At 38.9% G+C, this 25,808-nt stretch overlaps 1 protein-coding gene and 1 long non-coding RNA gene across 2 annotated transcripts in view; both read right to left on the reverse strand.

Annotated features, from left to right (window-relative positions):
• Nucleotides 1–3,310: 3,310 nt before the first annotated feature.
• On the reverse strand, nucleotides 3,311–12,166 carry LOC138845227 (uncharacterized). The gene is made up of 2 exons (XR_011382120.1): nucleotides 6,936–12,166; nucleotides 3,311–5,805 (listed from the first exon to the last, which is right to left on the reverse strand). It is a non-coding gene; the product is annotated as an uncharacterized lncRNA (long non-coding RNA).
• A 1,304-nt stretch (nucleotides 12,167–13,470) lies between these two features.
• The window catches only part of ST8SIA4 (ST8 alpha-N-acetyl-neuraminide alpha-2,8-sialyltransferase 4), a 101,085-nt gene continuing 88,747 nt past the window's right edge, over nucleotides 13,471–25,808 (reverse strand). The window contains exon 5 of the mRNA XM_002713936.5: nucleotides 13,471–17,790. Within this exon, the coding sequence (XP_002713982.3) occupies nucleotides 17,508–17,790 (283 nt within the window). The 3' untranslated portion in view covers nucleotides 13,471–17,507. The remainder of the gene's footprint in view (nucleotides 17,791–25,808) is intronic.

Consider the following 25,808-nt stretch of genomic DNA (forward strand, 5'->3'; position numbering starts at 1 on the left):
AATGTTTATTGCAGCACAATTCACAATAGCCAAGACCTGGAACCAACCTAAATGCCCATCAATAGTAGACTGGATAAAGAAATTATGGGATATGTATTCTTTAGAATACTATACCGCAGTAAGAAACAACGAAATCCAGTCATTTGCAACAAAATGGAGGAATCTGGAACACATCATGCTGAGTGAAGTAAGCCAGTCCCAAAGGGACAAATACCATATGTTCTCCCTGATCGGTGACAACTGACTGAACACCAAAAAGGAAACCTCCTGAAGTGAAATGGACACTATGAGAAATGGTGACTTGATCAGCATAGCCCTGACTGCTAATGGACAACTTAATACATTATCCCTCATAGTATTTTTTTTTGTCTGTTCTACTTAACATGACTGGTTTAATTCTGTAATTATCACACAGTTAAGTTTTGAAAATTAACTGAAATGTGATCCCTGTTAAACATAAGAGTGGGAATAAGAGAGGGAAGAGATGTATAATTTGGGGCATGCTCGGGCTGACTTGCCCCAATTGGTAGAGTTGGAAACATACCAGGGGATTCCAGTTCAATCCCATCAAGGTGGCATGTACCAATGCCATCTCACTATTCCAAGTGATCAATTTCAGTGCACAATTGATCATAATGAAAGGACTAAGAGTCAAAGGGAGCACATAAACAAGTCTAGTATCTGCTAACACTAACCGATAGAATAAATAAAGGGGAGAGTGATCCAACATGGGAAGTGAGATACTCAGCAGACTCATAGAATGGCGGATGTCCTAAATAGCACTCTGGCCTCAGAATCAGCCCTAAAGGCACTCGGATCTGGCTGAAAAGCCCATGAGAGTATTTCAGGCATGGAAAGCCAAGACACTCTGGCAAAAAGATCTCAGTGAGTGAGATCCCAGTGGAAAGAACAGGTCTTCAAAGAGGGAGGTGCCTTTCTCTGAAGGGAGGAGAGAACCTCCACTTTGACTATGACCGTGTCTAAACAAGATAAGAGTCGGAGAACTCAAGGGGCTTCCATAGCCTTGGAAACTCATGACTGGTGCATAGGGAGATTACTGATGCCATAAACAGGAGTGTCAATTTGTAAAGTCAACAACAGGAGTCACTGTGCACTTACTCCTCATGTAGGATCTCTGTCCTTAATGTGCTGTACACTGAGGCTTAATGCTATAACGAGTACTCAAACAGTATATTTCACTTTGTGTTTCTATGGGGGTGCAAACGATTGAAATCTTTACTTAATGTACACTAAACTGATCTTCTGTAAAAAAAAAAAAAGAAAGAAAGAAAGAAAGAAAGAAAGAAAGAAAGAAAGAAAGAAAGAAAGAAATTATCAATTCCCAACTTGACTCTCACTGGGATTAAACATGACAATAGGTCTGATCTGATTTCATCATCATTTAAAAAAAATCATCTATTATTTTTCACTTTATGTTTCTGTGTGGGAGCAAACTGTTGAAATCCTTACTTAAGGTATACTAAGCTGATCTTCTGTATATTAAGATAATCGAAAATGAATCTTGATGTGAATGGAAGGGGAAAGGGAGTGGGAAAGGGGAGGGTTGTGGGTGGGAGGGACGGTATGGGGGGGGGAAGCCATTGTAACCCATGAGTCGTACTTTGGAAATGTATATTCATTAAATAAAAGATAAAAAAAAAAAGAAATGAGACAAGGAGAAACATACTGGACTCCATTAATTCCGGAGGGGACAGAAATTTAAATTTATCAGAATGAATGTAATTCTGAATATAGATTTGCTTTCCTAGATGCAGTACTTCTCCCAACCTTACCATCCAGGGTCTTATAAAATCCCTAATTCATTGCAATGGGATCCTGCATAATATTTCCTCAGACTAATGGGCAATTACATAGCAAATAAGGTGAAGCAATGGATGCATTATTATTACCATGGAATACACATATCTCATCACATACCTTATTACCATAAAGTGCTAGCTGAAGATAATAGAATGTCTTCTTTACTATTCATCAAAGCCTTAAAGGTTTTGGATACTGTCATTTAAGATGTGCTATATGCATTAAAATGACGTACAATATCATGTTATGTCCCTGATACATACAATACCAGTCTCATAACTGGTATTGTACTGAAAGACGTGCTGGTCCATCTTCCTATTGCTCTTGTTCAACCATTTCAGAAGTTTGTGTTACCTGTATTGTTAATGCAGAGTCTGCTGGATTAGAAACTTTGGTTCATAATGGAGAAAGCTTCTGAAGATTATAATAAAGACCTCTCTGAATCTGAAGTTAAAGTTACTACCTCATTAGCTAGGCCCCTCCTGACAATGAGTCAAAAGACAAGGAAAGGGTTATTTTATTGTGTAATTGACACTGACCATTACAATGAATTGGAGTTTATGCTATAAAAACCAGGGAGGGAAGAGTACATATGTCTGGGATCCAGAAAATTCATTGAGCTTCTCTTGGTATTTCAGTGTCCAGAAATAAGTTTATGGGGACACTTGCAGCAATCAGAATCCTTACAAGTTAAATAAGTTCTCAGACTCTTTGGAATGAACAGTTGGGCCACTTTTACTTAAGAAAACCACTTCAGCTAAAGTGAGAAGACTCCAAATGGGTGAGAAAAGGAGATGATGCATACCAATAAATTGCACGGTGGGAGTAGAGTTGACAAAATCGTCCTGTTACATAGTTTTATGTGAAGTTGACAACCTCCTAATAATTTGGGAAGTTGGATAAGGCTTGGAATTAATGGATGGCAAAAGTTTATGTGGGTGATGTAGAGGAAGTGCTGCATCAAGCACCTTACACAGTACCTCATTTCTCTGCCTCTACTGTGACTCCCATCACTGACTGAGAAAACCATATTGTGCAGATAGTGCACGATGTCAAGTTTGTACTGCCTCTGCTGATGTCATGTGGTTGCTTTTCCCAGCATACGGTATGGGACACCTGTGAAAACCAGTTTAGAATTAACAAGTGTGACTCTGAAGTTGAAAAAGTTAATGAGTCCAGCATAAATTCTCAGTGTGGGGTAGTGGTGGGCAGTTTGAGCCTGATTGCTAATTCCTTGTTTCATTCATCCTTTGAATCCTGAGGCCCTTCTCATAAGGTTATTCAGATAGCCCAAGTGGAATCGAACACTCACTGTTCACAGAAACAGTCAATTTGAAGACATCTTTCCATAGACTTCCATTCTTTTCCTGTAATACTTTCTCTAGTTCCTCACTTCTTCATAGACACATTTACCAAATAAGCTATTTGCATTAAAACCCCCTTGAGTTCTATTTTAAGGGGAACCTTGACTAAGACATAAGTATGTACATTTTTCTATGAATAGATTCATTGATTTTATTATCATCCTCAGGGTGTCCATACATCTGCCAAAGTTTATGGAGCGTTGGAATACATAAGATTTCTACAGGCGAGGGCATAAAAGTACTGGTGAAAAATCTTCCAGAAACACAGCATAGTTGAGAAGGACATAAAAGGAGACTACAAAAGAGAAAGGAGGAGTGATTATTGAATTAGAAGTAATATTACAAGTTTCACATTTGACTACTTGAACATTTTTGGCAGGTGAGTTGCAAAATCAAATGTGAAAATCACGGTCATTTGAAAACATCTATTGATGTGACTAAACTGAATCATTAAAAATTCATTACTTATAAGGAAACACAAGATTTTCTTTTATGTGGCATTTCTTCCATCAGAAAACACAAAGTAAATATTAAGACAGTGCTATCTGAAAGTGGAGGATATTGCATAATGTGTAACATCAAAAGGTCTATAGTTATGCGGTTTTTGTGGTAAGTACTTGGTTTAGGGTAGGCTTTGGTTTTATTTAAGCTAGTAATTTAAAAATCAATATGTGGGCAGGGGTGCTGTTGTGACACAGTGTATTAAGTTGTTTCTGAGACACTGGAATCCCATATGGTTTGAGTCAGTGGTCCACTTCTCATCCAGTTCTCTGCAGTGGAAGATTCTCCAAGTGCTTAGGCCCCTGCTAGCCATGTGGCAGATCAGGGTGGATTTCCAGGTTCCTAACTTTAATGTGGCCCAGCCCTGGCTGTTGAGGTCACTTGAAGAGTGAACCAGTAGATGAAAGATTTCTCTCTCATTTTCATTCTCTCCCTCCCTCTCTCTCCCCCCATCTCTCTCTCTGGTTTTCATATATATCTTTGAAAAAATAAATCTTAGGGAGTATAATCAGAATGGAGGATTATATAATTTCTAAAGCAAGGATTATTAGGTATTTCAATACCTAATACCTAATTTATTTCAAGCCACTGTCTAGGATACTAAAAAATGAATACAAGCACAGCAGGGTTTGCATTATTTAGTTCTTCTGTGTTCATAGATAACCATTTGTCTTGACAATGGAGTATTGCTTCACTCAATTTTGCAACCTAGATATAAATCGAGCCCAACTTGGCCCACGTCCTCTACTCAGAATACTGCAAGGCTACACAGAATGTACCAGGAGAGTTTACCCAAAACGTGTCTTGCTTGTTTACCAGTCTCAGATCTTGCTTGAAATTTTTCTGCTCCATGTCCTGCCTAATCAACTGGCACACTCATAGATAATCGGGGTTCCCACTTGCATGTCATTCCAACAACAGAAATAAATCTGCACAGATGTAAAAATTGCTAGCTCCTGGTAGGAGCACATTATCAACAGTCGATAAATGCTTGATGAATTGAATTCATTATGCACTTTAGCATTCAGTTCAATAGCCAGTGGTCAAAATACATTTTCTTGACAATCTGTTTTTATAAGCTAAGATTGATGCTGCTGTCCATGCTCTCTGGGCCCACAGTAAGTGTAAAACTTGTCACCAATCGGCCGGTGCCGCGACTCAATAGGCTAATCCTCCACCTGCTGCACTGGCACACTGGATTCTGTCCCGGTTGCCCCTCTTCCAGGCCAGCTCTCTGCTGTGGCCCAGGAGTGCAGTGGAGGATGGCCCAAGTCCTTGGGCCCTGCACCCGCATGGGAGACCAGGAGAAGCACCTGGCTCCTGGCTTCGGATCAGCGCGGTGTGCCAGCCACAGCATGCTGGCTGCAGCGGCCGTTGGAGGGTGAACCAATGGCAAAAGGAAGACCTTTCTCTTTGTCTCTCTCTCTCTCTCTCACTGTCCACTCTGCCCCTCAAAAAAAAAAAAAAAAAACAACTTGTTACCAATTATACTTATTTTCATATATATTTCTTCTATACAAATTTTCATAAGCATTATCAAAGGTATTCTTCATTGTAATAGAGTGAATAAGAAGAAGCATTATTTTATAAATGTTGAATCAATGTAACAATTTCATAAGATGAAGTATTATATTTTTATGCCATCAAGCTTTGCAAATGTATAAATACATTTAACATTTATATTTTAACATAGATATTTAATATATATGTTAAAGGAGTTTGTGCACTCACATAGCAAAAGTATGCTATCATGGGGTCTGGAAGTAAATAAAATTATTCTACAAATGTATAACTAGTACTTTGATAGAAAGTAGGACAGAGCCTGTGCAGCAGCTAATCCTCCGCCTGTGGCGTTGGCACCCCAGCTTCTAGTCCCGGTTGGAGTGCCGGATTCTGTCCCGGTTGCTCCTCTTCCAGTCCAGCTCTCTGCTGTGGCCAGGGAGTGCAGTGGAGGATGGCCCAAGTGCTTGAGCCCTGCACCCCATGGCAGACAGGAGAAGCACCTGGTTCCTGGCTTCGGATCGGTGCAGCACGCCGGCCATAACAGCCATTTGGGGGGTGAACCAACGGAAAAAGGAAGACCTTTCTCTCTGTCTCTCTCTCTCACTGTCCACTCTGCCTGTCAAAAAAAAAAAAAAAAGTAGGACAGAGAACTACGAAAGCAGACAATAATTAGAATATCACATAAGAACATGAACTTGAAATACAGAAAGGATATTGATCTCTTTTCTACTAAACCTTACACTTGACTTTCGAAAAATTCCATAAAGAAGAAAATTCTAAAGAAAATTAAAGTCTCATTTTTAATAAATGAAAAATCTTAGCCTATTAGGAGGGTCTTTAGTGTTTCTACTTACATAGGCATGGTGAATCTCAAACAGATGAGGCTACACCTGCCCTGCTGCTGTTCTGTACCTGAGAGACGAATGATCTATTTGAACGGAATCACCTTTGGCCCCACCACAGAGATCAACTAAAAGAATCCATAGCAGAGCAACTCCAGTGGTAGCGATCTTTCCTGGAAAACATCTGCTACCAGCTGAGAGTGTTTACATTTTGGCAGCAATGCCAGATGTGCTTATAGTTAGCCCATCTGTGTGTTGTGTGGAGGCTGCGGCTAAGGAAGCTGAGCTGGACTGACAGCAGAGAATGAACTTACTGTAATAGTCCCGGTTGTTCCAGAAAGTTCAGATTAGCACCTCATCACTTTATTTTCCTGTGCAGCTAACTTCTCAAAGCTAGCTGGTTATTTGTGTGTTGCCCAGAAGGAACAAAACTGTGGCATTGCTCCTAAAAATGTAGTCATGGCACTCTTGATAGTTTAAAAATGATTTTTCAAAAAGTTTAGAGAATGTATAAAGATATCAGCTTAAGTATTTTTCATATTTGTAAATATTATTAAGAAAATATTTGGTTTATGTAAAAGTACTGAATAAAGCAAATATGAGCTTTTACAAGTGATACTCATTTGTTTTCTCTTGTGCTGCTTGTTATATTCGGAAGTGGAATATGAGGTATGTTCTCTAAGCAAATAATATCATATCTAATAGAAGTCATTTATAAAATTAGCTATGGCTTTCTAAACATAGAAATTGTTTTTCCTTTATAGTAAGATTCTTTCTCTCTCACTATGTTAACGTGTTTTCTAAATCCCCAAGAGGGAGAGATATAAACTGTCATTTACTGTGTATGTTTTGGTAGAACACAGCATGGACTCTTACAATTTCATGTTTACTTGAGAAATTCTACCTTAGTGATTGAGTCAGAAACTTATAAACTGTCGCTCCCCGTCTTCGTGGAGGAACGACACAGGACCCTGCGCTGTTCTTTCGTCTGCTCGGCCCTCCCCGGGTTTGCTGCTGGTTCTTCCCGGGTTGGCTACTGACCCTTCCACCTCCGTGGAAGGGCGGTTCCCCTTGGCCACTTTCCCCACTTCCGCAGGGGAGTGGCACACCGCCGGCCGGCTCTCTCGGGGGCTGCACAGGTGTTCCCCTTAGATGTTCCCCTTAGATGTTCCTGGTGCATGCCGTCTCTCTCCTCCTTTATAGTCCTCCTCTGCCAATCCCAACTCGGCTGCCCACACGCCGAGTACGCTGCTCTCCTCCAATCAGGAGCAAGTCCTACAGTTTATTGGCTGAACTGGAGGCAGCTGTGTAGAAGCTGTTTTCTCCTCTCCCAGTGCCATATTGTGGGAGAGCAGATGCATAGAATAAGTCTTAATTCCAGTAACTTAGTCTAGTCCGAGTTGCTCCCAGTTGCTCCCCACAGATCCCCCTTTCTTTTTATTTTTGGCGTTGATACGTGCCTGTCTTCGGTGCCCCGCGGCACACACTCTGCTCTGCTTGCTAGAGTTGCCCACAGGTTCTTACAAGTCCTATCAATCAGGCAAACCGAATCCGGGTCCTCTCTTTGCCATGTTGTGAGGAGGTTTTTAGGCGCTGATGCGTGCCTGTGTTCGGTGCCCTGCAGCGCATGCTCTGCTCTGCCTGCAGGTGCTTCCAAGCCCTATCAGGCAAACCGAATCCAAGCCTTCTCATTGCCATATTGTGGGGAGGCTTATTGGTGTTGATTCGTGCCTATCTTCGGTGACCTGCGGCTCATACTCTGGTCGAGCCGCCTGCTGGTGCTTACCACCTCACTAATCAGGCAGACCGAATCCAAGCTCTCTCATTGCCATGTTGTGGGGAGGCCTTTCTATTTCTCTATTTCTCTATCTCCGGGCATTCCTATTTCTCCCATTTTACTTCTATCTTCCAGCATTCCTATTTCTCTCATTTTACTTCTAAACTTCTGTTTCTCTTATCCCTGTGGCTTCCCGGCGCCCGCCCCGAGGCTGCTTCTCGGCGGCTTCACGGCTGTGAGCCGCTTCAGCCCGCGCCTCTCTCATCTGCGCGGCTTCCCGGCTTTGCGCAGCTTGGCTTCGCACGCTCCGCGGTCTCCACGCCCTTCGCGTCTGTACCACTGCCTCGCGCCAGCCCCGCGTTCCCTATCTATTCACGCCCCGTGCTCTCTCTGCACGCGGCGGCTTCCGCGAGTCACACAGCCCCAGCTCACGTTTCCGCCACCACCGGCATTCAGTCCAAGTTCCCCGGACTAACCTGGAGAATTCCAACCTGGCGGCCCACGTCTCTGCCTCTGGTTCCAGATCTTCGCCTCTTGCTCCCCGGGGTGACTTGAAGAATTCCAAGATGGCTTACGTCTCCGCCTCGGCCTGCACTCGCGGCTTCATCCTCCCTAACATTTTTCTCTACCCGGTATGTTTCCCTAAGTTTTCTTCCAACAATATTCCTCCCTCATTTCTCCTGGCCTCTCCCCACAGTCCGTATCCAAGTCTAAGTTTCTTAGAGGTTTCACTTTCACTTTCAACCTGCAGTCCGTATCTGAGTCTAAGTTTCTTCTTGCTTTCACTTTAAATCCTAACTTCTTTCCCACAGTCCGTATCCGAGTCCAAGCCTCCTCCAGGTTTCACTTTCGCTTTCAATCTCCTAGCTTCCCTGCCATAGTCCGCATCCGAGTCTATGAAAGCTTTCACTTTCGCTTTAAATCCTAACTTCTTTCCCACAGTCCATATCCGAGTCTATGCCTAGGCTTTCAATAGCTTCTTCCGGCACCTTTTCCGTCCAGCTTTCCCCTAGGCTCTTTGCTAGTCTCTCTCTCCGGTATTTTCCTGCTTCTTCCTGTTTCTTCCCTCCTAAGTTTCCTATCCGAGTCACGGCACCATTATGTCACTCCCCCTCTTCGTGGAGGAACGACACTAAGTCCTGCCTAGGCTTCATATCCGAGTCACGGCACCATTATGTCGCTCCCCCTCTTCATGGAGGAACGACACTAAACCCTGCCTAGGCTTCATATCCGAGTCACGGCACCATTATGTCGTTCCCCCTCTTCGTGGAGGAACGACACAAGACCCTGCGCTGTTCTTTCGTCTGCTCGGCCCTCCCCGGGTTTGCTGCTGGTTCTTCCCGGGTTGGCTACTGACCCTTCCACCTCCGTGGAAGGGCGGTTCCCCCTGGCCACTTTCCCCACTTCCGCAGGGGAGTGGCACACCGCCGGCCGGCTCTCTCGGGGGCTGCACAGGTGTTCCCCTTAGATGTTCCCCTTAGATGTTCCTGGTGCATGCCGTCTCTCTCCTCCTTTATAGTCCTCCTCTGCCAATCCCAACTCGGCTGCCCACACGCCGAGTACGCTGCTCTCCTCCAATCAGGAGCAAGTCCTACAGTTTATTGGCTGAACTGGAGGCAGCTGTGTAGAAACTGTTTTCTCCTCTCCCAGCGCCATATTGTGGGAGAGCAGATGCATAGAATAAGTCTTAATTCCAGTAACTTAGTCTAGTCCGAGTTGCTCCCAGTTGCTCCCCACAATAAACAAAACAACTAAATAAAAAAATAGATACTGATAATAAACTATTTCATGTAATTTGCTTATTGACATTACCAAGATTAAGCAACTAAGTCACAGAAATATTTTGATTTTTGAGAATGAGTCCAATAACAATTCAATTTTTATATCTGAGATTATTATTCTTATTTTTTTCTGTAATAAGCCTATGCACAATGAAGCAAGTATATAAGAGGGGAAATCGTCAAGATGCCCCTTAATTTGAAATCAGGTTACTCTCTTTCCCAGGAAGAGACAGAAATTAGTGAAAAAATAAAAAAGAAAAGAAAAGAGAAAATAAAAAAAAATCAGTGTCAAATGAAGCAGCATAGCCATTTGTAGAAATTTTCTGTAAAGATTTCTGTAAGCAGTTGCTAATGGAGATGAATGAAATATCCAAATTCAATCAAAATATTTTGATAGGCAGGCACCTCATAATTAAACTTTAAAATAGCTGTAAGAATCTTATGATATGTAAAATAAGAGTCTAACATAAGGAGAATAGAGTTTGCAAGAATACAATATAACAAGCAGAGTTTGGAACAAGAATTGGCAGTTTTTATCCAACGCCATGCAGGGGAGAGCCTCTGATCTGGAAGACATGAATGTTTCAGTTATCAGAAATGACCTTGTGGGGGCGACATTGTTAACGTCCTGGCTTGAAGCCCTGGCATCCCATATGGCCGCGGGTTCAAGACCCGGCTGCTCCACTTCGGATCCAGCTCTCTGCTATGGCCTGGGAAAGCAGTAGAGGATGGCTCAAGTCCCTGGGCCCCTGCACCTGCCTGGGGAAGCTCCTGGCTTCGGTTCGACGCAGCTCCACCCATTGCAGCCAATTGGGGAGTGAACCATTGGATGGAAGACTTCTCTCTTTCTTTCTCTCTCTCTGCCTCTCCTCTCTCTGTGTAACTCTGACTTTCAAATAAATAAATAAAATCTTAAAAAAAAAAGAATTGACCTTTCAGTTTGGGAGGAGGAATCAGCTATTAGACTTACCAAAGTCTTTATTTTCTTTCTTTTCTATTTACCTAACTCTACTTTTGATCTGTGCTTTCTAAATAGTAATCTATTTGCAGGCTTACTTTGCAGGGAACTTCTTGTCAGTTAGGAAAAAGCAACATCCAAATATGATGGTTAAGTGGGTAGGCCTTGAAGACAATGGGTTTGTGTGCTTCTTTGACTTGGTTCTTTCATTTCTGGGCTATGGGACCCTAAGTACATCACATAATCTTTCCCTTCATCTCACCTGTAAAAGTGGGATATGTATATTCTCTATCTCTGAGGCTTATTTGTAAGATTAAAGTAGTTGATATGTGTCAAGTTCTCAGAACAGGGTTTAGTTTAGAGTTAGGGCAATATTGAATCTTGCTAAATAATAAGGGTGAGATTTAAATTTTTCAGTTACTGTGAATGTATATTTAATGTATTTTACACTTTAAGCTTTTGTGAATTGCATTAGTTTTATTCAGTCACTCAGAGCTGATAAAGCTTCTTCATAAACTTAGGGAAACATGAATTTCAATCAGTATAATTTGGAGAGACCCCACTGAATCAAATCAAAATTAATGAATTTGGATTGCTGTTCTTTAAATTGAAGTGTCGAATATAAAGAAAGGTGGAAATAAAGCAATTTACATTTACTTATATTAAAAGTTCAATTAGATGTGTAGCATGTCATAGATATTTATTTTATAAAGAAAATTAGAAATGATTTCCAGTTTTAAATTCTGGGAAAATGGAGCCAGTGACATAGAGCACTGGGATAAGAAACTGCCTGTGACACTGGCATCCCATATCGGAGTGACTGTTTTAGTCCTGATCGCTCTACTTTCAACCCAGATTTTGCTAATGCATCTGGGATAGCAGCAGAAGATGGCCCAAGTACTTAGGACCCTGCCACCCACGTGGAGACCCATATGGAGTTCTGGTCTCCTAGCTTCAGCCAGACCCAGCTCAGACAGTTGCAGTCATTTGGTGAGTGAACCAGCGGTTGAAAGATAGTTTTCTCTGTTTCTCCTTCTTTCTCTGGCACTTTACCTCTCAAATAAATAAATAAATCTTTAAAAAGAAAAAAATTCTGGAAATGGTTTGTAAAAAAATAATCATATCATGACATTTATTAAAAATATAAGACAATACTTTTGGATTTTCTTTGTCAGAAAAATTAATTTTCAGTCTTCAGCAATTTGCAATATAGTAGAGTGCCTTGTTGATCCCTAAGAGTTTTATGTAAGAATTTGTCACTCTTCAGCCAGCGCCCCGGCTCACTAGGCTAATCCTCCACCTTGCGGCGCCGGCACACCGGGTTCTAGACCCGGTCGGGGCACCGGATTCTGTCCCGGTTGCCCCTCTTCCAGGCCAGCTCTCTGCTGTGGCCAGGGAGTGCAGTGGAGGATGGCCCAAGTGCTTGGGCCCTGCACCCGCATGGGAGACCAGGATAAGTACCTGGCTCCTGCCATCGGATCAGCGTGGTGCGCCAGCCGCAGCGCGCTGGCCGCGGCGGCCATTGGAGGGTGAACCAACGGCAAAGGAAGACCTTTCTCTCTGTCTCTCTCTCACTGTCCACTCTGCCTGTCAAAAAAAAAAAAAAAAAAAAAAAAAAAAAAAAACCAAAAAAAAAAGAATTTGTCACTCCTTCTAAAACCTGTTGAACAATTTTTCTCAGAATATAATTTGGGAAGGACTGGCCTGTATTATAAGATAGTAAGTCTAAAGGGGATGATGATAGCAAATCCACCCACAATTTCAAGCAAGAACACAGCTGAATACATATGAAAAGAATAAGCATTTTAAAGTAACATTTGACAGTAAAAATAAATGATTCTTTTAACATTGCTTTTGAGAAAGCAGAGTCAAAATCACCAAAACTCCTACCAAAATCCTGAAAACTTTCCTATAACCTCAAAAAGTGGAGTTTTGTGTGGTGAGATCTGATTGTATTCCAAGACTAGAAAGGAGCAACTTACTGTAAATAGATGTTTTAAAATAAAAATGGTAATTATGCAAATTTAAATAAAGCTTATATTCAGCAACCATTGTTAACAGTCCATTGTTGGTTTCTAGCAAATGTTTCAAAACAGCAGAATGCTAAGGGTGACCTCTTGAAACTACAGTTTAAAATTTCTGAAGAAAACAGTACAGATTCTGCAAACAGTATAGATACTTGTAAGATTAGAAAGCCTAGGAAGATCTGAGCGTGCAGTTTTCCAAGATTGTCTCCTGGAAGGCAAACTGCAAACAGCAGCAAGTGCAAGCTGAAGGGCAGCCGTAGAATTTGCCACGGGTAAGGAGACATTGGTCTCATTAGCCATGAAGCTGAGGTCAGTGGGGTATGAACTGAATGTAAATGATTGAGACGGGTGCAACAGGGCATTCCCTCAACCACAACAGAATGTAACACACAAAACCGTTGAGAATTTCCTAATGTTCACAGGGCAACAGATACTGTTCATATTCCCATGTATACACTTTAAAATAGTTTGCCTGACCACAATATGGCAGGGGCTACAGAGAAGACAAAAAGTGCTTAAAAATCCTTGCTAGAAACCATCACCTGGTGCGCATGGCTGACCTAAGTGGTTAAGACGGGACAGGCATCCAGTATGAGTTCCAGTCCTAACTTCACTCTCTATTGCAGCTTCCTGTTAACCACACCCTGTGAAGCAGTAGGCGATGACTCAAGCAGTTGGATCCCTGTTATTCTTACAAGAGATTCAGACTGAGTTTCAGGCTCCCAGCTTTGACCTGGCCCAGGCCCACCCCAGCTGTTGTAGGCATTTGGAGAGTGAACCAGTGGAAGGAGCTGTCTCTTCTCTTTGTGTCTTTCAAACACAAAACAAATGACTACCTAATATTGACAAATAAAGTGAAGCTGCTGGGTTGAATAAAAGAGAGGAGGGAAAAAAAATGAAAAAAAAAGGACTTAATTTATTTTACAATTTTACAAATGATAAAGCAATAATACCAGATTGCTATACACAAACAATAGGGTAACAGTGTTGAACAAAATGAACCTGACAGAATAAACCTTATCTTTCAATTCCACAAATGGCGTAAGAAATACTCAGTAGCAATTATCCTGTGCAGCAATGCTCTCTCTCTGTAAACTCATTTCTCCTGCTATCTATATACATTTGAAACACTTGTGCTTTTGCCTACACAATAAAACAGTATTTATTTAAAAAGTGCTACTTAAATGAGGAACACAAGGCCTGGGGCCACAATCTGAAAACTGTAATTCCAACACATTGCCAGCTTGAAGAATTTTTTTTTCCTTTTTCTTTTATTTTTAAGATTCGGACATACTAACCCTTATTATAACTCTAGGTATGAACAACATAGAATTCAGTTATAAAGTAGATCCTTCTTAAAACAGGTTAGCAACTGAAGTCTCAAAAGAACTTTATTCTAAAGTGGTCTTATTTATTTCCAGGGCTGTTCACAGGGCAGACCCTGAAGGTATCAGCATAACACAAATCTAGTGTGTACATGTTACAGCTCAGTGTGTATGCACACAGATAAACATATATAACATTGTATATATGCATCACACACGTCTATTTGTACTATATAGTTATACCTATAGCACATATATAATAAAGTATCTATTTCTAGGTGGGCTTTATTTGGATTTTCTTTCATCAGATATGAACAATAACCCTTAGTTCTTTTAAACATTGGTATATTGATAATGTTTGATGGGGGAAGCTTACAAACTCATGGAGATAACAACTAACTATATATAACTCTCCCCACATCCTTCCACAATTGTAGATACTCCTTACAATAACCACATGAAAACAACTCTTTTATGAACCAAATACCACGTTATGTGCATTATGACTAACTGGCTCAATTAGAAATAAATTACTTTGTTTACCCTTTCCCTGTGTAGTAGCTTGTTAACTAGTTGGTATGTACACTACCCCTAGCAGTATTTAAATAAATTGCTACTGTAAGCATATATATATATATAGAAATTCCCATTAGCAATGGATGTACAATTCATATGATATACAATACATGAAGACCGTTGAATGCCCAGCACCTTCGTTCAGATAGAAAAACTTCCACAGTAGTTTCATCAGTCCTGTGGGCTGAATCATTAGATTTGCCCAGAAAATTTGTTACTGATTTACTGTTTATTTCAGCAACTTAATATTAACTACAGAACAGGCTGAATACTAATGATGAAATGTTTCCATGGCCTATTCAAGTCCACAGCACAGTAAGAACCATGGTGTCTAAAGGGAAAGGAGAGTTCACAATCTGCTGCCTCAGCATTGTCAGATGCAGGTATAAACTGTGAAGGAGAAATAAAAACTTAAAGCTGTGTATTGATGACATTTCCCAAACAAAACAAAACAAACCCAGATATTTCAAGTATGTACTTATAGATAGATTTTGCTATGATTCCTTATGCCCCCTTATTAGATAAGTCTCAGCTCTTTTTCTTAATCTTGTTGTTGGCCTTTGATGATGTTTTGCTCTAAGAGAAGGCCATAGCAGATAGCCAAGGGGGAGGGCAGATGGACAGTTAGACAACAGGGAATGAAATGATCTTGTACAGTTTGTCTTCTTTGAATACTAAATACCTCTCATTGAATTCATTCTTGAGTATTGAAAGTTCCCTGAGATGAAAAAAGTAGTCTCAGCCGATACTGAAGCCCTTTTGCTAGCGGACCATTTTCAGAACTGGGCAATGTATTTAGAGAACACAAAGCATAGAGAAAAAAAGCCATACAAAGAAGCTAAAAAGGCACTACTCATTGTTTCTATGAGATAAACAACAACACACACAACAGTGAATGGCTGAGGTGTGTTTGCTGTGGCCTTACATTGCCTTAAATGTGTTTGTTGAAAGCGCAGTGAAATTGACAGGGGACCTTGCTGCTGTTTTTAAGACATACTGCAAAGGAGTGCCAAGAGGTGGCATACCTGTGAGAACTGACTTGTGACTTCTAGATATTTCCATTAAATTCAAATTCTAGGTAACTATGACAACTTACCTCTGCAAATAGTCCAAACTATGATTCTACAAAATACTTGCTTTTGATTTGTTAAGCAAATCAGACTTTTAAATTTAGATTAAAAATGTATCTAATTCTTTAAAAGTTTGCAATAGATAAGAGTTTTCAACTGATAAAATTATATTGATGTTCTATTCATTTTTAACTATCAATGCCCTATATGCATTCAACTTTTCTGTTTTAGAGACACATGGACTCAGAAAATATAATCTTCTGTATCCCAAGGTTCCACCATACTCTTTAAATAATACCCTATGGTATTTAAGTATTGAGAACTATATATTTGTGAAACATCTTTTTCATAATTACATATATTTTTCTTCATGTATTTATTCATTTCTCAGAGTACCTTCCCTATGAAACAGAGCATACATATTCCCCACGCTACTTCTTGTTTCCTCACGTCGCCTTCCCCAAGAAACAAGAAGTCATGTAAGTTGTTCCAGGCCAAAGTAGAAGTGAGAGCACAATGCTTCTGCTTTCTGCAGAAAAAGCTACCTTCAGAATCACCCACCAGCAAAATATTACTTAGGAGAACACTGGCTTATTGGCCAGTTCTATAACATATTAAACTGTTTTAAAGCCACTTTTACTAGAGATTTCATGTGTTTAAAAACACACTCATGATAATGTGGCTAATTTCAACTACAGAAAAATACTGGTCACTTGAATTTAAGTGCAAAATCTTGACACAGTTTCATGTTAAACCTCTTAAAAGTAATCACTTCTGCTATGAAAACAATAGTCTATTAATCATGTTATTTCCACACTAAGAAATTTAACAATAATATCAAGAGTATGGCAATCTTTCTCTCAGAATAAAAAAAGGATTATCAAAGAACTGGAAGAGCCATTTCATCTACATCCATCATTTATTCTAATGGGTAAAATGCTGCCAAAATTATTATGAGATGTGAAAGGTGTGGAAGTCTTCCTTTTAATAAAAATAAAATTTGAGCTTAGATATTTTAAAATATTTGGAGACAACTTTCACATTATTCACATATTCATGTTGATAGACTATTTTCATGAAAGGGAATGGTTTGTTGTGTAGAAACATGAGCGTAATCTTTGGTACCCAAAGTTCATTTTTTTCCTGTTAATTTTACCATCTCAGATGACATGGAACATCTTTCCTTGATAGTGGCTCACTACTACTGAGTTGTGCAGTTTAACTGGTACCTTCTACCCACTGGAAAATAATCTGGCGGTTTTGAGTTGTGCAAAATAAATAAACAAAAAAGTCTATGTGATCACTCTTTAAAAATACAACTTTAGAAACAATGACTTGAAGTTTGCTTTTCCTGTTCATATGTATCTCATTTCTGTATCGCAGAAAGGATTTCTAAGCACCCCAATACCCCAACTAAAAGAGATTCCAGAGGAGGACGAACAAAAACATAAACATAAAAACACAACATTCATGATCAGACTGAGTCCTGGCTGAAGGCATTTACTTGTTTCCTCTTGTGGAATTGACGGCTCGAACAGTCTATGTGTTCGTTTCTGCTGACAAGGATGGGACATTGCCCAAGGCTGAGTTGTGTTCCTAGGTTCCTCTTCTGATGTGCTTGGTGTTGCATTTGCAGCCCAACAGTGATGACGTATTTGCGTCGTTAACTAATGACAAGTGCATTGTTGGATCTTGTAAACACTACTGATTATACATTCAAACTGTATTCTTAGTGGAAGTGGCACTTACTAGGACCCTTGAAGTCAAAATATGTAATTTTAGAGCACTTTGCAGGTATTTCATCAGCTGGTAGTGGAATTCTCCAGTGAATGTCCTTGATCAACCGTTCAGTTTACTGGTGAATGCTGAAACCCAGCCTGTTTTGGATCCTATTTTCAAATCTTCAAAAGCATCTTCAGAAACGAAGTGCATACTCAGTCTGTTTCTGTTTTAAAATGTGCTTTATTGCTTTACACACTTTCCTGTCGTCAGTTTGAGAGCTCCTCTATTATGTAGCACATTCAATGTTTTGAATTCTAATGGCATTCTGTGAGGACTTGCATTGGAAAAGTACCTATATTTTAAGTCATCATAGTAATGATATTTGACAGGCTTTCCATTCAAATCCTTAGGGAATGGCCAGAATCCATACAGGTGAATTTCATCACAGAATCTTGTAGCAAGAGTATACATGAGGAGACCTGTGCTGGGTCGTTTGATGGGCACTTTGTTTGTCAGCCAGTAACTGGAAGAAACACAATGAAAATTAGAAGAATTTAGAGAGGCATCTCAATGCACCTAAAACAAGGACACTGTGCAGAATACTTAAAAGGTATCTTTATGAATAATACTTTAAAAGGATTACTGGAGAAATAATGTTTTAAGCATTTAGACATTTTGAAGATTTTACTGTATCTTTCATTATCCTTTATTTACTTGCTTGTTCATGAAGTTATATAGAGAACCTGGAACATAGGTAAATATTCTGGAATCTCACAATGAAAATGAATTAGTAGAAAACATTTATATACAATGTCCAGAGTTGTATTTCTCAGAAAGGGTTAAATATAACTGCAAAAGGCATGATGAGTGAGTTAATATTAAGAAATCCTCCTATGAAATATTTTAAACTACAACTATAGAATTTTTAAATATTGGATGTTTCGACTAAAAATCTCAAGAAATACTTTATCTGCATAATGTCAACTGACACGTCCAATTCTAAATGTCCAAGTCACATTTTATTAAACCAAATGAAAATATTGCCTCAACCCACATAAAAATAACCACAACTGGGGCAAGCATTGTGACAGTGTTAAGCTGTCACCTGGACAACTGCATTCCCTGTCAGAGTGCCTGATTCTACACTTGACTATTCTGTACTTCTAAGCTAATGTGCCTGGGGGGCAGCAGATGATGGCCCAAATGTGAGTTCCTACCACCAAGTGGGAGACCTGGATGGAGTTCCTGTATCCTGTCTTCAGGCTGGCCCAGCCCTGGAGATGGTGAACATTTGGGATTGTGAATCAGTGGGTAGAAACTCTCTTTCTCTGTCCCTTCCTCTTTCTCTGTCACTCTACCTTTTAAATAAATAAGTAAATAAATCTTTCATAAAAAAGCAGGATAACCACAACAAAACACAAATTGTAATTCTAGAATATTGACCAATGGTTCACCATAGTGCAGTTTAACTTTTAATTAAATAGGTAAAATTATTTGAATGCTGATCAGTATTTTATACTATTCATTTACAAAGGCAATACAACGCTTCAAAATGTTCACATCCATCACTGTTGACTAACTTTGGCCTGAAAGCATGCAAAACCACAAGTCAATCATCATCTGTAGCCAAGGGCTTTTCCACCACTTCTTGGCAAATTCATGTCCTTAAGACATCAACGTCATCTGAAAATAACTAAAAGAGGAAGAGTATGGTTCTTTCCTTGCTCAATTATAAAAAATGCATTTAGTAAGTTATTGGACTTGATTTTTGTTTTTAGTATTATCTGCTGTTTATAGAAATGTACACCCTGCTTTCCTAAGTCAAGAGGAATATTTTGTTAAGATTCTGGGCATTGATTGCTCTAGTCAATACAGTTGCTTTGATTTTACATATTTCCTAGTTTTCTTTTTTTCTGACATATTTTACAATGCCTTTCAAGGGACACCAAATATATCTTATGTATTGAATATGCAAAGTAAAACTTAGAGAGTTGATGGCTGGCCTGGCAGTTAAAGACAGTTGGGACATTCATGCCCCATATCAATGTGCTACAGTGTGAGACTCAGCCCTGCTTCGGACCCAGGCTTCCTGCGAATGCCCACCTCAGGGGGCAGTAGTGATGGCTCCAATACTCAAGTCCCTGCCAACCATGTTGGCGATGTGGATTGATTTCTGAGTTCCTTCTTTGAGCCTGGCCCAGCTCCTGCTATTGCAGGCATTTGGGGAGTAAAGCAGCAAGATGGAAGATGTCTGTTTCTGTCCTTGTCTCTCTGCCTTACAAATACATGGGAAGAATATAAATCAAAAAGAACAGTTACATGTGATTTTCCTTCATTTGCTTATAGAAATGTTATACTCTCAAACATCACTAGACACATCAGAAACAGAGAAGGTACACTTGGCCATTAGCATTCTCAGTTTTATCCTTCTTTCCTGCCCTTATCAACAATCATTTACACATTTACATTTTTCTCTTCTCATTCAGGAAGGCCACAGGCTACACATTTTGTGTTTATGTAAAATGAGTAATAAATCTCTCCTTACCAAAATGGCTTTGATGGTTATGCTCTCCATAGGAAAGACTTACAAGTTTTCAGAGAGGAAAATCTAATAATTTTCTCATAACCCAAAGAGTAGCTGGATGAGCAAAATCACCACCTGTAAATGGTTTACATCATGAAGAAACTGCAGGCAGTAATTCCTTGCAAGGCCTAGGGCTGTACTGCAGTCTGCAAGCTCCGAGACTGTAATGTGGCCTGAGAAAGCAGGTGTTCTTAGAACACGAAAGGGTTATTATACCAAAGTTTTCTGAGTGTGATCTGTGTGTGATTACAAATGTAAAGTGATGAAGTTGGTTAGTTAAAACTTGTGCTTAGAGGTACATGTTTGGCTCTGTAGTTAAGACACCGCTTGGGACACTGTCACCTGGGATCCGGAGACCTGGGTTCTACTTCCTATTCCAGCTTCTTTCTGGTGCTAACCTTGGAATGCAGCAGATGATGCCTGTAGTACCTGGCTCCAGAAATCCACACACAAGACTAAGACTGAGTTCTGAGCTCCTGGCCCAGTCCTGGTTATTTTAGACATTTGGGGACAGGAGATTCTCTTTCTCACTCTCTCTCCCCCTTCAGTCTCTGTCTTCCCCATAAGTGAAAACAATTCAAAAATATTTTTACTATATTTATTTAGAAATTTTGGGGGCAGCATTGTGGTGTTGCAAGTAAAGCCACCATCTTGAGACTCTGGCATCCCATATGGATGCCAGTTTGTGTTCAGCTGCTCTACTTCCAATCCAGATCCCTGACAATGCCCTGGGAAAAGTAGGGGAAGATGGCCCAAATGCTTGGGTCCACAGAACCCACATGGGAGACCTGACGGAAGTTCCTGGATCCTGGCTTCAGCCTGACCCAGCCCTGGCCATTGCTGTCGTCTGACAAGTAAACCAGTGAATGGAAGATTCTCTCTCTCTCTATCTCTCTGTGTGTGTGTGTGTGTGTATGTATGTCTTTTTCTCTCTTTGTTGTTCCGATTTTCAAATAAATAAATAAATATTTTTTAAAAATAAATTTTTTGAAGTAGAGGAAGTAAATTCAACTCTGTAAAAAATGATTATTTCCAAAAAAAAAAAAAAAAACCCCAATGCCAATGATTGGGAATAATTTTGCAACATGAAAGTTAGGCTGCAAATTATGCTGATTTTTTTTCTAAGAGGGAAAAATCTAGCAGGCAATAGTATAATGCTATAATATCTGTATGCAACTCCAAGATTCTATAATCAATAAGTATTCCCTATTTCCTACTTCTGGAGAGATTTCCTGGAATCTATATAATTATAGACAAATAGGAAAACATTTGGATGCAGTACAAATTGGAAACTGTAATGTAAGAAAGAAATGCTGAAGGCAAAATTATTGCCTGAAGTGGTTCAAAACATTGTGAGAGATATCCAAGAAATTAACTTTTTTTGAACACCGAATCTCATGAGAAACCACAAATAGAAAAATCATGTTAAAGTTGGGGGAGTGTTTTGAAAATGCAAATAGGAAAATTAGAAAGTATCCTATGAAAATAATGGAGAGACTTTGGAAATCTGTAATATTTTTAGAGAAACAACACAAAATTAATGCCACTTATGCTGCTGATTTCTTAAGAGTATCATAAGAAAATGGCCTTTAATCAATGACATCAACATGCAACAAATAAGCTGAGGAAACCTTATAGAATAATTAAAGCCACACAAAACTCTGTGAAATTAAAAATCATAGAAGTTGACCAACTACAATCAATATGAGTTCTTCTTACAACTCTAATGCTGTCCTTGAAATTATGCAGGCCAATCTAAACTACTGAAATTCAATGTCTGATCACAAACAAATCCCATATGTGAAAAGAACAAGATTGGATATTCTTTTTTACTTCTGTTAGCATAATCAGTTAGATGATATTTATCAATTTTAGAAGTCAAATCTGACAGTGCAATTTTAAAATCCAGGCCTGAAAGTATCTACCTGACATTTTAAAACTATAAATTTTTATGAAGCTTATCAAAATAGAGAGAATATTAGTTTTATATCCCTATTAGGTAACACTGAAATGAAAGCAGTATATTAATAAATAAGGAAAAATTCACACTAATTCAGTACAATGTGTTCTAATTTTTATCTTAAATTCATATCTGTTATAAATATAAATTTAAAATTTGGTAATGTTTTCAATTCATCAAATAATCTTGGTTGTTACGTATGTAGTTTCTTTCAAGTAAATCATTTTTTGAATTGTAAAAGCAATACAGGCTTCCTATAAAAAATCAAAAGAAAAAATGTATCAGAAAGAAAAATATTATCTATAATCTGGCTGTAGAGTGATAATTACTTTATTTTTTATTAAAGATTTATTTATTTATTTGAAAGTCAGAGTTACACACAGAGAGTAGAGGCAGAGAGAGAGAGAGAGGTCTTCAATCTGATGGTTCATTCCCCAATTGGCCACAACAGCCAGAGTTGCGCTGAGAAGAAGCCAGGAGCCAGGAGCTTCCTCCGGGTCTCCGGTCCAAGGACTTGGGCCATCTGCCACTGCTTTCCCAGGCCACAGCAGAGAGCTGAATTGGAAGTAGAGCAGCGGGGTCTCAACCCAGTGCCAATATAGGATGCCAGGCTTCATTTAGGGCTCAACAGCACCGGCTCCAGTGATAATTACTTTAACACATGCAGCATTCTTTGCTTTTCTGACTCATTTGGTCTTAATATATATCACATTCACCGACATATATAGAACATTTTTTTTCATCAATTAGGCCAAATTTTTTACTGATATCCCTTTATCTCTTCCTCCTTTTTTTGTTTCTCTTTTGTTTAATATTATAATGCTCTATCCTGCTGTAGCAAGCAGATTCACTCAAAATTTTATGTGTAAATTGAACACTGACAACTTTTTATTAATATGATAGTCCCCATAGATGTTACTACTCCCAGCATGCAAGCTCTGGTTAAGCAAGATGTCTTACATAGTCTTCCTCCAATTTGTTATCTCAAAACTTGGAATGCCTTTCACCACCAAATCCATGTGCTGTAGAAATCCGCATTTATGGTCAGAAGTCTTGGATTTGAATCTGTGACATAACGCTTAGCAGTTCTCGGGAAAGTTGCTTCAGTTCCTTGAACTGCAGTTGGTATTAACACAGAGGATTGTTGCGATGATTTAAGAGATAGTAAATATGGAACACATGACATGAATCTTGCCACACAGTAGCACAATTTGAGTTTTCCTTTAACACGCCCTCAAATAACCTATTCTTCAACCCCAATCACAAATTTCAATTCCCTTTTGGAAACGACTGTAAATAAATATTGGCTGGACAGTTGTGGTTATGTCATTAAATTTAATGGATATGCTTCCTTAGTTGAGAAAGAGAAATATTTGATTTGATGACTTTGGGGTTTCCTCTCTCTATAAAATTCTATTGTGGTTTTAAATCATCTCTCCTCACAACAGGGTGTGAAACCCTTTTACTCCTACTCTGCTTCCTCCCCACCATTCTTATTCCTTTACCTTCTATCAGGTTGTAGTGCATTGCAAAGCAGAGAAAGTATTAATTATTACTTCTTAACTTCAAATAGAGAAAATCTTTAAAATTTGATTTCCTAATAAAATCAGACAATAATCACCTGATAAACCAAAATAACTGATATTTCAAGCAACTACATTTTTAGAAAGAAAAGCCAAAAATGTTATATTTAACAGCTGATGAGACTTTCCATTGAACATATTGGCAAGTGAGAAATATTAATTTGTATTTATGTTTAAATGAAAAGTCTGAGTTAAGAGTGATATAAGAATTCTTCCTTCTTGAAGTACTACTCTTCTCACAAAAAACAAACATGATACTTTTCAGAAGGTGAACATAGAAGATGGAATCTCACTGAGTCAACATTTCTAATTATAATGCTCAGTTGCAAGCAAAATCTGGAATGTGGAATGAAGCATATAAACAATGCACCTTTGCATCATTGTTCAGAGGAATCTTCTCTTATATATCTCCTCACAACTGAATTTTGTCTTTGGTTCTATAAGAAGACTCTGTCAAGGATAAATAATATGATTCCTAGATATAACAGGTTGACATAGTTTGAGATGTTATAAAAGAATTAGCTTTCTACAATTCATCTTTGTGGGGGATATCTTCATTTTCTCACCTCTACTCTCTGCCTCCAGAAATCTACAAGAGACCATCCAAAATGTTATACTTTTCATCAAAAAACATTACTTGGTGCAACTTGGGACACACTAATTTGGAGCATCTCCGCTGTTTTCCATCCATTGTTAAAAGTGTGCTTTCTTGGGGAGGGCACTGCAATGTAGTGGGTGAAGCTGCCACCAGTTCAAGTGCTAGCAGCTCCATTCCTGATCCAGCTCCCTGCTAATGCACCTGGGAAAGCAGCAGAAGCTGGCCCAAGTGCTTGGACCCCTGCACCAACATGGGAGACCTGGAAGAAACTCCTGGCTTCTGGCTTTGGACTAGCCCAGCTCCGGCTGTTGTGTTGATGATTGGCCACAGATGGTTCACTCACTCTCCCTCTTTCTTGTTGTAAGTCTGATTTTCATATAAAATAAATACATTTTTTAAAAATTAGTGCTTTCCTTCTGTTCTAAGTATATACTATATAAAATTGATTAACTGCATAAAGTTTAATTTTGTTTGAAATTATTTTAATAAAATTCATATTTTCAGATTATGAGATCTCTGTTGTGATTAAAAAAAAATGGTTGATAAACTCTTTAAGGGAAAAAAAAAACTTCCTGCACTGTGGTATCATTAAATCCAACATGAATTCTTCCTTATGATAGACAGGAAAGGAGGGACAGATCTTAAATCTACTTCTGATGTGAAAAAACACAGTGGTGAGAGACATATTTATGAATTTGGCAAATTAAGAACAAATCAATAAGTAAAAAGCCAATTTGTTGAGAGAGTAATAAAAGTGATAATTCATTGAGAAATTACAGTAGATTAGATGGGGTGGTAAGGGGTCTACATTTCATTTTTCATTTAACTCTCACTATAAACCTATGAAAGCTGATAGGGCAGCAGGGGGCAGGGGGTGTTAAACTGGGATTGTGGATGACATCACTAGAATTTTAGTTCATTACTATCTGGCAGTAAATGATTTCAATTTGAATTTACAAGGAGTTGCAAACTTTAGCTTCTCACTCAGCTTGGAACAGAAAATCCCCTTGGGACCATTTTCAACAGAGTTCAGTGCGGTATAGGGGAAACACAGATCTGCATGGTATATTGGTGATTAAGAAGCTGATATCAATAATGATGTATTTTATACATGAAGGTATTTTTGACTTTTTTCCCCCTAAGGGATCCACTTTTGGCATGCAAACTCTCAAAAGCATTTGAAGTCAGAAGATGATGTTGTAGTTTCAATACGTAGCTTACTTAACCACATAGCAAATGCCAAAGTCTGTGACCTGGTATCAAGGGACAAGAATTTCCCTGCAGATTTGAATAATGCTTCTGAAAGTATTTTGCCATGTCATTACAGTGCAAGCAGAAATTTGTGACCTCAAGAGGCCAGCTGTAAATGTTTTCCTCTTATGTGTCATTTGTACACAGAGCTCAGTGTTGAGTTGGTGATAAGAAAATAAGAATTTTTTTTCTACAAAAGCCATTTGTGTATATATATACACACACACATATATATACAAATAAACAATGTTTTTTTTTCAAAATGTATAAGCTTAATTCATCAGAAGCATAGAAGAAGAATGGCAATATTATTTGAGGCTCAGTTATCTCTATACTGTACTTGATACATATGTATAATATTTGATGTCTGTCATAGGAGTTAGCCTTTGCTCTAAGCTCTTACTTCACCCTATTGCTTTTTTATGTGGCCATGTACATTGTTAGGTTGAGTTTAGAAACACTGTTAAGAAGTTCTATATCCACTTATATTGGTTTGATCAAATGTATCATATTTCATTAGAGATCACAAAACTTATTATTGTAATATTAGTAATTATATTGTACA

This window comes from Oryctolagus cuniculus, chromosome 14, assembly GCF_964237555.1.
Source record: "Oryctolagus cuniculus chromosome 14, mOryCun1.1, whole genome shotgun sequence".
NCBI classification, from domain to species: domain Eukaryota; kingdom Metazoa; phylum Chordata; class Mammalia; order Lagomorpha; family Leporidae; genus Oryctolagus; species Oryctolagus cuniculus.